The sequence below is a fragment of the Chaetodon trifascialis genome, chromosome 11 (genome assembly GCF_039877785.1).
Source record: "Chaetodon trifascialis isolate fChaTrf1 chromosome 11, fChaTrf1.hap1, whole genome shotgun sequence".
Classification (NCBI taxonomy): domain Eukaryota; kingdom Metazoa; phylum Chordata; class Actinopteri; order Chaetodontiformes; family Chaetodontidae; genus Chaetodon; species Chaetodon trifascialis.
The window spans coordinates 2,735,624-2,749,932 of NC_092066.1; the positions used below are offsets into that span (position 1 = coordinate 2,735,624).

At 44.1% G+C, this 14,309-nt stretch overlaps 1 protein-coding gene across 1 annotated transcript in view; it reads right to left on the bottom strand.

Annotated features, from left to right (window-relative positions):
• Positions 1-3,565, bottom strand: part of LOC139338528 (contactin-associated protein-like 4) — an 88,899-nt gene extending 85,334 nt beyond the window's left edge. Inside the window, exon 1 of the mRNA XM_070973644.1 lies at positions 3,383-3,565. Within this exon, the coding sequence (XP_070829745.1) occupies positions 3,383-3,467 (85 nt within the window). The 5' untranslated portion in view covers positions 3,468-3,565. The remainder of the gene's footprint in view (positions 1-3,382) is intronic.
• Positions 3,566-14,309: the final 10,744 nt, after the last annotated feature.

The following is a 14,309-nucleotide window of genomic DNA, read 5'->3' on the forward strand; positions in this document are numbered from 1 at the left end:
AGGGGAGGTCAGCAAAAAATGTGCCGTTTTTCAGCTGCATTCTGCATCAATGGCACACGTTCACATTTTCAGTCATGCTGGCTCTATCGAAGGCAACACTGGAAACATCTCACAGACTGAAATAATGGATGTTCCCGAAGGATGAATCCTGCTGACTTCAGCCATCACCTGACTTTTCCTCTTCAACCACTAGAAGCAGGACCCACTTTGAATTTGTTCAGTACTTTGCTTTGTTACATCAAGCTTCAATTGTCCTTTGAGTTTACTGATAATTGGCTACTGTGAGCATGCTATATTTTAACCAACACATACATGCACGTGTATGTGTATTTTCATCCCAAATAATGACAAGTTGCTACTAAAAAGTGCTAATTTATATTGAAATTGTGCAAAATTTCCAGAATTCTCAGTAAACCCGGACTTCCCTTGGAAAATTTCCAAAAAATACCTGAAAATTTACCAACTCTTTGCAACCGTATAGACTTACCTCCATCAGAAACACAACTCCAATATCACTCCATATGAACCAAATGTGTAACAGAAAAAGGTTCATCACAGCTTTATGAAGTAACGATGTGTTAATGATGCTTACAGCTTGTTCTGCTGCCCCCAAGTGGCCAGAAGGATCCATTCATGCCCCTTTAACACCATCACCTGAACTAAGCACAGTTTTCTCTGTATTCCCATGAGAAACAGTGGCTCCAGTCCGATCACATCTTTTGGTTAAACTACATCCTCTGCAAGGCCGACCCGCCCCATTCCACTACCTTCATGTAAGAAGCTATTTGAAAACACACAGTGACTTTATCCTGCTGTTAATATCAGAAGGCGATTAAACGCACAGTGACTTTACTGCCCTGCGGGTAGCTGTTTCACACGCTGACTTCCTTGAATCTCATCACATAAACCCCAGCGCTTCACTCCTCCGGCTAACAAGTCATCGGAGTGCCATCTGCGGCTGTTAAAATATGTATTTCTACTTTGTTGTCATTTAGTACCACCTCCATAATGAACAGTGAACTGTCTACAGGGGGGCAGGAGATGTAAAGCTGAGTCTGAAACCTGCGGCTGGGATCCCTCCACCTCTGCAGTCTTAACTTATTATGCTGCTGTGGTTTATGGTCCGTGCATGATGAGTGTGCCGCTGGGTCGGGCCGGCGAGATAAACAGAGATAGACAGAGGAGGGGGAGGGCTGGGTGAATGGATAAGGCACAAAAGCCAAAACCAAAGAGGAAGAATGAACGATAGAAGCACATAACTGCATGAGAACAAACTGTAAAACATACCTTAACTGCTTATTCACAAATGCCCCAAATTATGTATCCAAATGCATCCGAGACTTTCTCAATCACTGACAGGTGTGGTGGCTAAACCTGCTTTGAAGAGCTGCACACCCTGAATCAGTGTCATCACTCTGAGCCTCAGTGGAGGGTTTTAGTGTCTCTTTGTGGTCTGAATGCTGTTTCAGAGGCTTTAAACACTGACAGCAATCAGGCTGAGGGGAGAGCAGAAGCATTCATGTTGGTTTGGATGCTGAAATCCCCTTATGGGTGAAGCTCAGCTCAGAACAGCTGTACAGTAGGAGGTGATGGCAGAAACATTAAATCACCTGAAAAATGAGCAGGAGCACAGAGTACAGAGAGAGAATTGATGAGATTTAGCCAAGAAACAGGGGGAAAACATGCAGGAGGGGGGAAGGTAAAGAGGAGGGATTAGGGAGGAAAGATCCGGCGACACAGCAGCAGGGCAGAGATTCGGGTGGAGGAGACGGAAAGACGCAGAGAGACAGGACAAACAAGGAGGGAGAGATCTGTGGACATGAGAGAGGAAGAGGACAGAAGCTGACAGGAAACAGCAGAGAACACAGAAAGAAAAGAGCAATGAGCGGAGGAGGAGGAGGAGACGAAGAGTTAGCAGCAGACCTGAGTCAGACACAGCCAACTGGAGGAGAGGAACAGCAGGAGGTGAAGAGACAGAAAGGAGACGAAAAGACGAAGGAGGAACTCCTCCTCATGTCATCTCTTTCCTCATCTGTCCAACTGCAGAAGAAGCGATCAGTCTCATGTCACTCTCTAACTGTCTCACAGCCCACTGCCTTTCCATTAAACTGCAGCACAACCATCAGACCTCACTCATCACTGTGCTCGATGCTTCATGTGACATCTTCGTGATGATGTGTTGCGGGGAGAGGACCACAGAGGGGATGAAAGCTGAAGAGGAAGCCAGAGAGGGAGGTGGGAGAGGTTGGTCTAGGAAAAGGAAAGGAAGCTAGTAAAAACACACAAAAAAGAGATCAAACGAAACAGAAAAGAGGAATGAACAGAGGATCAGCTGGCATATCAATGAAAGTGAAAGAGAAGCAGAAAACCGAGGAGAGATGGAGGAAATTTACAGCCATCTGCTTCAATTACATACAGGCATGTCTCATTACACACTGAGATTCATCTCAATTCATCTCTAACCTCCCTTCATCCCCTTCTCTCCATCAGTTCTCTTTGTTTCACCTCCTCTCAAACATACCTGCACATGAACAGCTGAGCTGATCTGCCTGTTCACAGGATCATGCACTGGCCTGAAATAACTTAACGCACATCATCCAACCTGCAGCCTCTCAGTTCCGTGCTAACCTCTCCAACCTGCAGAGGCTGCCACCTTTTTCTCTCACACACACCTTCCCACCCCGGCGGCTCTCTGGAGTGCGTGAGCACAAACGTGGCTCAGTTCCAGGCTGCACATCACGCTGCGCCGAGCGCCAAATTAAGCAGAGAACAAAGCGACAGCGCTGCTTTACGCGCACGGTGGATGAACTGGCTTCCAACACGTTCAGGTGACAGTCGCATGTTTCTGCTGGCTCTGAATGCGTCTTTGAACATTTCTATCCAGAGCAACAGCATCCTTAGATTATGCAAAGCTGCCCATAGGGGAATATAACCATGCAAAGCCTCGAAGTAAAACAGCTGAACAAAATGCGACAAAACAGCCTGAATTAAGGACGCTATAAACTACATGTAACTACAACAGCTGTCTACTTTTTAAACTGCTGCTGTTCTGATAAATAACAGAACATTAAACCATCATCACTGACATCAAACCACTTAAACTCTCCTTAATTCTCTTATACAATCAAGCGCTGATGCGTAACTGAGACGCGCAAAATCCCAGTTTTAAAAAAAGAAAACCTGCACTTTGTCCAAATTAACATAACAATTAAACACGAGAAACTGCTGAATTTCCCTGAATGCGAGCACCAGAATCCCTGTATTTTTCCAGGCGGTATGACAGAGGAATGGAGCCCCGCTTCAAACCGCCTCTCCGGGTCTGCGCTGCCCGGACTCGCTCCGTCTCCTCCGGGAAAAGTGACAGCGCGCACGGCCTGCTCACCTTCTCCGGCCGTCCCGCGCGAGCTGGAGAGAAGCAGGGCGACCTGAACGATAATCCCAGCGACTCCTTTAGTCCCCAGATCCATGATGAAGCGGCGGGAGGCTGCAGAGAAGCCCGGCGGCTGCTGGAGGAGAGAGACGGCCGACCTCTCCTCTCCAGCTCCAAGAGAGATCTCCTCCACCCGGACTGAGGGAGGAGAGAGAGAGAGAGAGAGAGAGAGAGAGAGAGAGAGAGAGAGAGAGAGAGAGAGAGAGAGAGAGAGAGGCAGTGAAGTGCTCTGTGGTTGGAGGCAGGCTCTCTCACTCACTTATGCATAAATTGTCACTTGAAGGGGTCTACATGGGAACTTTATTACCCGCAAAGTGTCTTAAGTTTCACCGCATGGTGTTAATTAAAAGGAAACAATTAGCCGACACTGGGACAGAAACCACATCAACAAAGAGCAGGACTTCACATGTCAGGAACAAAATAAAGCCGAGTAATTATTATTATCATTATATCAGCTGACTGCTAATAGCAGTGTGCTAACCTGCTCACAATGCTAATTATCAGTTGCTAATTTCCAGTATGCCCGGTTAAGTCAGCCGTCTGGTTCCAGTGGGGAACTAAATGCATTTACTCAAGTACTCTACTGAAGTAGGCTGCAGTTTTGACATACTCGAGTATTTCTAATGTCACTTTATACCTTTACGTCACTGTATTTCAGAGGGACATACTGGACTTTTTTACTCCATTTCTTAGCACTTAGTTACTAGTTACTTTTTTCATAATAAAAAAAACCACATATTCCTACAGTAAGTCTATATCTGATATGAGGCAGTAGCTCCACAGCGATCAGTGCTGGAGAACAGCTTAAACCCAAAGGCTACTATACCACTAATGTATTTTACAAACATTTGTTCAGGATATAATCTGAAAAATAAGAGAAATAATAACATAACACTGTGATAGGAGCCATTCTGCCCTGTGAGTACTTTTACTTTGATATCTTAAACACATTTTACTGTTAATACCTCTGTACTTTTACTTCAAAACATTTTGAATTCAGGACTTTTACTTTTAATGGAGTATTTTCAGATTATGGTGTTTATAGTTTTACTCAGGTAGAGGATCTGAGTGCTTCTTCCTCCACTGCTTAGTTGTAATTCTGAGTTGGAGGCAGTGAGAGTTTCTGACAGCCGTCATAGCTCCCACATGGTGAAAAGAAGTGGCGTTAAAGATGCAAAACGGCTGCAAAGCCACTGTTACTGCCATGCATTTAATGAAAATACAACAGAAACACTGATACAGTTTAGTTAATTCAAAATGCATTTTTAGAATGAGGTTTATTAACTAAACTATCAGCATCCACAAAGAGCTCACAACAACAGCAGTGGCTCATATTTGATATGTCTGACTACAAAGCTGCAGTGGAGGTGAACCTCTTGGAGTAACTGGTTCTTCTCAGTCTCCCACATGCCAGATGCATTTACTAGATATACTGGATGACTGAAGACTGACGCCTGATGAACAGTCAGGGCATCTCCAGGGCCATTGTGATTCATCCTCTGTGGACATCTGCACAAAATTTCCTAGCATCCATCCAATATTTGCTAAGATATTTCAGTCTGGACCAAAGTGGTGCACCGACCGACCAACCAGTGCTGCCATCCTGATAGACTCACTACTGTGGCTTAATATCATTATATGGAAATGAAAGAGGAGGCCTGGGTGCAGAATTTTGACACTGAAGGTGGCATAAGGACGCTATGTATTCAGCAACAACTTGATTGATTAAAATTAAAAACCACCCTGATTAAGGCAAAGTAGCCGAAGACAACCGGAGAGTAAAGCACTGTATGAGTGACGAGCTGTGCCACAATTTCAGTGGACAAATGTAACATGTAGAGGAATCATATCCAGCACGGGCGGAGAGGAGGTGGATCAGCGCTGAGCAGATATGAGTGACAGTAACATCGTTAGGAAGTAGAAGTCTGCAGTGTTTCAGAACAGATAGCAGAGGGAGTACATGCCTACTCTGCCCCAGGGGGCTCAAAAATCAGGTACCGAACAGATTGTTAGCTGTGAACAGAAATAAATGAGTCAGACAGAGCGAAAGATGACAAACAAAGAACAGAAATCAGTAGGAGGCAGATCGCACAGACCCCACAGGAAATAACGTGAGCACATACAGACGAGAAGACTTATGTGATCCCGTCCAGGCCACGAGAGCGTCGAGGAGTCCTATCATACTGTACATGACACTGAATCAAATGACTGGAAATCAAACAAAACACACCGGACCGGCAACCAACTTTGCAGTTAAACCACATTTATGGGCGGTACGTTTCTGAGGAGGACTGTGGGAATTCAAGCACCAATTATTTTCAGCAGGGACGAGGTTTGAAGTCAACTTGAAGCAGACTTTCTTCTCTCCTTCAGTCTCTCTTTGGTCGACACGAATCCCCTACCTGCTTCTTCACAGACACTTCAGTGAGAGGAGTTGAATCGTGGCTTCAGTGGCAGAATTTTCCCCACTGGCTTGAAGAAATCTAAATTTGACTTTACATTATTCATGCTGAGACCATCATGGATAACGTGAGTGTCTGACAGGTGTCCATTAAGATCGTATCACCTCAAAAATATGTTAACAGGCGCTGCTTTGTCTATGTTAGGTATTTTAAAAAGATGCTCCACCTGAAATCCAAGTGGCTGTTAAAAGCTTTTGGCTTCCACATGAACAGAGAAAAGTGGTTGTGATCAGCTTGAATTGGTTTGATTTTAACAGTGCGACTTTTCACAGTGGAAAAATAATATCAAAACACACAAAGGAACCACTGCTGAGGCGAAGCCCGCTTCTCCACCGTCCATCTGCAGGCTCAATGTGCTCTAAACTCTCACGGCTTCGAGATCATGTGGATGTGTATGTTTCGAGCTGGCCCACAGATCTTGTCAGCACTGGAATCCATTGTGACCTCTGTTAGTTAACTCTTCCTGCTGCTTTCGTGGTATTTTGGGAATTCAAGGTCAGCTAATGGTCAGCGAGCTGCAGTCTCTTTGCAGCCTGCAGGAGGCGAGGGGACCTTTTTAATGATTTACAGGAAACTATAGGAGGAATTCTTATAACCCGCACTTGAAAAATACTAACACTTAAAAGATAATTTGCTTTGGTAAGTGGCTATTTTATAAGCACATGAAGGCACTCTGAGATTTCCCTCAAAAGAAAATAATGGACTCCACATAAGAAACACTGCTGTGCTTTACATTAAGGCTTCCATTAAGGCCACCATGTTTTACTCTTTTGCTTATATAACTCATTCAAAAAGGGTCGTATATCCAATTTAGAATAAAAGAGAGGTGCAGTCCCCAGCATTAAAATGAATAGCAGTGGGCATTCAGTGCAAGAAAAAAGGCATGCAAAACACAAACTGTTTTCCATTCGCCTCACGTAGCTGACCATGAAAACCTGGCTGAGACTGCCCTGTGATAGCTCAGATGCACATCCCTGTGAGTGGACAAGAGGAGTAACTGTGAACCCACATGGGAGGGGAGCTCTTGGTCGCATTCAGCAGGGATTGTACGTTAAAAGGAAAAGCCCTGAAAACAGAGAGCAGAGGGGGAGGCGAGCAGAGAGTCAGCAGGGGAATCTGATAATGGAAACCTACTGAGAGTGTAGACAGCAGGGGAATCGGATGATAAAAAACCTGTTGAGAGCAAACACAATGGGGGAATCAAGATAACACTGAAGTCAGTGTCTGCCAGAAATAAGGGATCACACCGTGCACTGACACACACACTCAACGCAAGCGTCACACACCTCAGTGGCCCACGGACACACCTCACGCAGAGGAAGCAGCTGGATGTTTAATGTTCAGATCCGATGGGTGACAAACTGTAAAAATTAGCAAGCCTGAGAGGCGCAACGGGCTATTTAATGCTCACAATGAAGATTTTTCTGTCAGCTTTATTGTCTGCAGCTCAGAGCTCCCAAAAACCCTCCATTTCAGGAAAGATGCTTCATGATGGAGCGATGACACAATGTGGCTTTTGTTAAGACTCCCATTGTTGGAAAAACCATCTTCAGCTTTGCCTCCTGTGAGAAAGCAGATTAATACTATTTCAGTTTTGTTAAGGGAAGATTGCTTGTTGCTGGCCCCAGAGCTCAGATAAAATCTCTTGGCTGTCGTGAGTGAAACTGGGCCACAATGGGAAGTGTGGGAAAAGCAATTTGTTTGGTTTGAAAGAGAAATGTGCTTTACCTTGTAGCTAATCACACTTTCACAGCAATGTGTGTAAAACCGCATGGTAACCAGAAGACTTGAGAGTTTTTGCCACCATTTTGGATAATGACTTTATTAAAAAAAATTCCCAGGAATCTGATTCCCTCTCGCTTCCCAAATGAAGGAGTTTAATTATCGTGCAGTCCTGCTCATACGGCATGAGTGTCACGGGTGCATCAGTCTTAGCGGACTGTTGAGGGAGGGGCTTTGACTTTCAGAGTGTCAATTTTAAGGTCGTGAGCTTTGAGCGGTGACAGAAACCATAAGACCACAGATCCAAGCAGTCAAATAAATTTCCATCATTGAGCGTCCGGGCACATCCTTCAGGACGGGGTGGAGAGATTGGATATCCAGGAGGAGTGAAAGGAGCCTAATGAGCCGTTTATTCAAGCATCTCATCAGCATGTCTCCTTGCAACCCCATGTCCAATGATCACAGTGGCTAATGAGTATTGGTTATTACCCCTTTTTGGGAGGAGATGTGGCTTCACCCAGATTATGCCAACCGGTACTTGGAATTACTTTCATGGAGCTGTTTTTTATGGAGTACATTTTGATATGTAACAGTCGGAAAAGCACAAGTAATAAATGATGTACGTCCTGATCTAAAAAAAAAAAAACTCCTCTTCAGGATCCCAGAAACATACAACAAATACTCGGTTTGAGACTCAACACAACAGTGGGCTGAAATAAAAAAAAATAATAATAAATCAAAGTGACACTTCTTGCATCCAATAGACAAGCTTTGAGATTCTCTTCTAATTGCCGTGAGCTGGCAAGCTAAAATATGAACTGGGCCTCTTCCACTGGCGAGTAAAGTTGCACGCATTTTCAAATTCATTTATGTTTTGCGGGCAGAATGGGAAGTTTGATTATTATGTGATTATGTGTAGCAAACTTCATGGCAATCCAATCAATAACAGCTGAGACATTTGACTCAGAGCTACAAACGTCAGCCTCGTGGTGGGAGAGCAAACGTCAGAGGATCGTCAAACTTATTGGCTTTCATCGTCTGGGATCCTGCACGTCTGCACCAAATCGTGCTCCCATGCTTTCTGTAGTTGAGATACTTCACTCGACACATGAACATCGATACCTCTCCAAGAAAACACGTTAAATATTTACATTTTGTTACTATTTGCCAACTTTTTCACCCTCAGTTCACTTTGTTCTGGTCAGACGTCGAAGCTGCTGGCCGGCCGGTATCCTGACCTGCCTCTGGACTGAGACTCCTGACAAACCATGCAGCAGTTCTCTTAGAAAAGGGAAATTAACTTGGATTTTCAGGTGTTTCTGTTAATTAGCTCCCCCCGAGTCAGTCCAAACGACTTCACTCTCACTTTGCCAAATGGACCACACTAAATGAGGAAAGGACTCAGAGATTGAACACACTGTTGCAAACAATTATGTGATTCAGCGCTTACTCAGTAATTGACTCCTTACAGCTAAATAAACATACTGAATGGACCTGTGAGGAGAAGGGACAGCAGTGGGAGCAGGCTGGAGAGGCGGCTTTTTCTGCAATATGATCAGAGTGTCATCTGGACAACGTGTCATCCTCAACTCATCATCTTTCATGTGTCTGCTCGCTGTGTTTTCACACTTCAACAGTGAGTCTGAAAACACCTTTTTCACTCATAATGAGTATTAGCTGAATATTCATGTGCAAACATTTGAGAAAACATTGGCTCAGGATTTATTAGCGATTCTGTTTGATTCAGTGGATAAATATTGATCAGAAACAGAAGCTTTTCGTTGGAGTCCGTTAGCGTCCTCAGTGATCTGAATGGTGTCAGTAATCATATCTGTGGTTACGTTCGTGTCTAATAATGACGATCTGAGATTTCCTTTAACATACACACAGCATGGAGGAGGGATGTGTGTATTCGTTACAGCAAACCATTATTCTTTTCTGCATAAATCATTTCAAATACCTTCGACTGAGCTGATACTCAAAGTGGGCAGGCAAAGCCACTGAGAGCTGTCAGTAAACAGTTATTAGTAGATAATGGAGCAAAGTGAAGCACTAAAGGCTCAAAGTGTCTCTGAAACGATGAGCGAGCTGTTCCTGAGCCGCTGCCTCATCTTTTTGTCCGGGCTCGTATTCATGTTGAATACCAGATGGAGCGAGCTGGTGATCGATGCACTCTGACTGTACTTTATATTCACGGCAGCAGCTGCAGGCTGTTGGAGGCCTGCTGCCCGACCGGCCGGCCAGTTGGCTGAAACAGAAAAGACATTCAGAGTTTCTTTGAGAGCGGAGCAGAGATCAAGCTGCTGGAAGCCAGAAGAGAGGGAGGGAAATCATTGTTTCAGAGACGAGTCAGCTCCTCTGTGAACTGTACACTGATGTATTATAGTTTAGGTAGTGAGGCCTGACACTCTTTCCACTGTGCGTCTAGTACAATAGGTCTCTGCCATGTGCAGGAAATGCAGGTCTTGTTGTAAGTTTGTTCCAGTGCACTGGAGGTGATGAGGTCTGAAGATTGTTTCGGGTGTTTCGGTCCCTCAGTCAGGCCTGGCGGGCACTGACCTCCTCCCAGGCTGACATCCTGGACTACCTTGTCCTTCTGCTCCACGAGCCTCCGAACTCTTTCTGCTCTCGCTGTGCAGCAGGATAAACATAAATTGGTAAATACCAAACAACAAACTCAGTCATAATAAGAAGAAATCAGACCAAATGGCTAAAATAAAGTAGCACGGCAGCAAGAGAAATGTTTCACAATCAGATAACTGTCAGATTATATGACTGTCCTTCATCCCAGGAAGAAACTATTATCACCAGTGACAGAACAACATTTCCCACGATGGCAGAAAATGTAGGGTAACGCTTGAAGGAATGTGTGCACTGACATGACACCATCACAACACGAACATGAAAAAGTCTTTTTAATGGTTAAGTGTCATTTGATTTAATTATGTAATGTTCAATGCAAAGTTGACATTGCCTCAGATGTCTTTAGTATGATGTAAATCATGACAGGCTAACCTAATTAGCTCATAAACATGCCATAGCAGGCGTAATTATCAAGCTTAAAGAAACAATTTAGCTTTATGTGCGAACATTACGCTGAGCTGTGATCTGTGGTTGGTTTTGACATTGAAACAGTTGTCTCATGAATAATTTCTTTGACCTCAGCTACATTGGTACAATTTGGACTTTTCATTAAGACGCCTTTAAACCGAGGTGATTTACAGTTTCCTGACAGACAGCTAGCTCTGTTGCTAAAGTAACTTCTAATTGCTGCTAACTGTAGCTGCTATTAGCTGGTCAGCTCGGTTAATCGTGCAGTTCACAAAACACTGGAAAAAGAAACCTCTGCATAGTGAAAGTTAGCGATAATATGTTAAAGTGGAGGCGGTGGTTGGTGTTTGAAGCTGCATTCAGCCTAAACTGGAAACCATTGTTGCTGCTCAAGACTTCCTGCTGTACTCCACAAATAAACTACAGTACTGAATGAGACTGTAACTGTAGGCTCTAAATAAAACATGGCGACAAAGATATATGTTTTATGCTGTTTTAGCCGGGCGGAGACTAAACGACATTTGTCATCAGTGGAGTGAAGTCCTGTTTGCTTGCTGGTCAGCCAGCTCAGCTCGTAACTGATGCTTTGGCTTCCCTCACATGTTTTCATCTGCTGTATCACACAGCGGTGATGGAGACACCTGCACACCCTCAAGGCTTTTCTGCTCTTGCTGAAATATTAAGGGGAGACCTCTAAATGTACAGTGGCCTGCCGGAGTGCATTTCACAGTCCCTTCAAGGCATCAGGAACAAGGTGATGCTAACTACAGGCTGCCAAGCATACAAGCAGTGACACTGCAGCAGAGTGACGAGTTAAACCTCCCAGTAAGACGGTGAACAGCAGCAGGCGTCCTAAAGAGGGCCAGAAAATGACACCTGTGACGTGATTTGAGGAGATGCGAGTGGAGTGTGTGAGGCACTTACATGTGGTTTTAGCCGTGACCGAGAAGAGGATGGCACAAACACTTTACCTGCATTATCTGATGTACGACCACAGCCACATTTCAGGAGTATCTGTGGGTAAATCCTCACATGTTAAACTGACAATAGACACGTTTTTTTGCTTTACTGCGTCCTCATGAAGTAAATGTTGATTGCACGTTGTAATGGCTGCTGAGCGGTGACACTTTCATTATCCAGATCCGTCTGCTACTGGTTCAACCTCCCAGGAAAAGTAAGGCTGACTGGTGATTCAGTCCGGCTGGCACCGTCTCTACCTGCTTCATGTCGCCATTAAAGACTAAATGAATGAATGAACTCACTACTTAAAGGAATGTCAGTTAATACAAGCGTTGCAGTGCGAGTTTTTTTGTATTTACCCACCCACACTCGCTTTCTCTCAGTGTGTTTCTGAAGCTTCAAACCCTCTTGCTTTTGTTTTATTTAGAGTTGATTAATTTATTAATGTAACAGATTTTATTTTGGCGGAGCAGCTCCCCACCAGGCATCATTGTCCCAGAGTCATGTTTTTGGCTGCCAGCACGCTTTGATAAAATCACATTCTGTTTCACGTTAGGAAAACATTTCAGCTTGTTTGCCAGAAATAAACTGTTTTATTTCCAGAGTGTTTAGTCGTTTCGCTCAGCTCTGTGGAACAAAGCTCAGAGAGCAAACCCGCAGAGCGACACGTCTCCCCCGGCTCTCAGGCCTCCCACTGGTTTGTGGGAGGAGGTTCAGGTTCACAGCGGAGGCCTGATAAACGCCCACTGGACCCGGCTGAGGTCGGCACTACACTCCAAACTTGATCAAATTGAGCATGTTCACAGTTTAATGTATTATTTGTGGTGTCCTATATGGGAGGAATGCCAGCATGGTTTAATGAAGCAGGTTGGCAGCATAACACTCAGAATTCAACGCACTGCTTCAGGACAATGTGTGATTTGTTGGGCTTATTAGCTTCATAGCTCTTTTGCTTTTCAGGCAGAGGCTACGCACGACTGTCGAGGGAAATTAAATTATGTTGACTTTAAAACCTCCGAATGTTAAACTGAAAAGAGTCAGAATTAAATTCATGTGCTTTTATCCTCTGCTGACACCCCACTGCTTCTCAACACAACAGTACATAAAGGACGGCAATAAAAGCAGTCAGATTCTACATCGTCCAAAGTTCCTAAAGGAAATACTGAATCAATCCTGCAGGCTTTTGTCTGATCATTGCTATCTCCAGATTTAATGACCGCATTCTGTGCAACACTTAAAATTCACTCTGCTTCTGGAAATTATTGCACTTTTCATCTGTAAGCACAAAAATAAGAAAAACTATGAATGTTTGTGGCCCATTTCTGTCCAATATGTCCAACTCTGATGATGCTATCAGATCTGTAGAAATTGTTCTACAGGACTTTTAGGGGTTGTATATTATATTTAAAAATACTAAAAGGCGCTCCAACAAAACATGGCCAACAGCGGCTCCCTCTGTGCGACTCACTGGCGATAGAAAACATGTAGCAGAGACCTCTTGCTCCAGACTTTGCCTTTAAATGTCAGATGCCTGCCAAGTCTTACATTTGGTTTGTTTACTTTGCAGAGTAAATAGCAAAGCAATAATGGCATCAATGCTGCAGTGATTCAGTCATATTACTCATTTATGTGTAGCCAGCAACAGGATTATGTTGGCTATAATCAGACTGAATGTCAGCTGTCACTGTCAGCACGGAAGGCTGAGCACTTTTATTACTGCAGTCCTCTGAAATGAACTGGGATTCCATCACTTTTTCAAACCTGAGAGTCACCCGTCATTCAAATCTCTGCAGCCCCGTGTCCTCTATGTATTGTATTAGCTGTTAGCATGCTAACAGACTAAACCAAGATGGTGGACATGCTGCACCTGTAAAACATCAGCTTGTCTTACATTTGTCAATAAAGCTGTTGAAGTGTTTCTTCTCCTGCTTGCAGAAAACAATAAAGCAAAATGTTTCTCATGTGTTAGGGTGCAGATCATTAGTTAGATGACTCAGGTGAGACCGTCACTGTGCTGGATGAGGGTGAAACTGGCCAAATCTCTGTGTGAGGCTGAGCTATCGTGTCTGACCTTCCCTCACCTGGCAGCCTCTCCTCCTGGCAGATGCTATAAATATAAATGCTGTTTTTACCCCACACAACTGGCTCAATAACAGTTAAAACAACCTCAAGGTGTTTTATAAGCCTGGATTTATGGAGGAAGGTCAGAGAAGAAAAGACATGCAAATACAAGTTTAACTTCCCCGTTTTATCCTTGAAACATTTATGTTAGAAAACATTACACAGCACCTTCACTAATCCTCTCGGTTTGTCTTTTGGAGCAGCTCAGGTTTTTTGTTGTTTTGGAACAAAGCTGATCAGACTGGCAGGAGCCTCCTGGAAGCTGCAGAGAGTCGAGCTGCTGCAGCTCATCTCTTCCAGGAATTAACACGCTTACCGCTGGATTACACAGCGGCAGAAAGCATCTCCACATCCACATCACAGTCCAAACTTTTCAGCAGCGCCTCATGAAAGGAGAATGTTGCAGTGTAATCCTTTAACAATCAAACATTAAAATATCAAAGCAGAAAGAACAGGCCAAGCGGAAGCAGATCTCTCAATTCATGACGTTTAACAACATTCATCTGCAGAACAAAGATGATTTCTACAAAAACATCAGTGAAATGTCTCTGCAATGTCCTTTT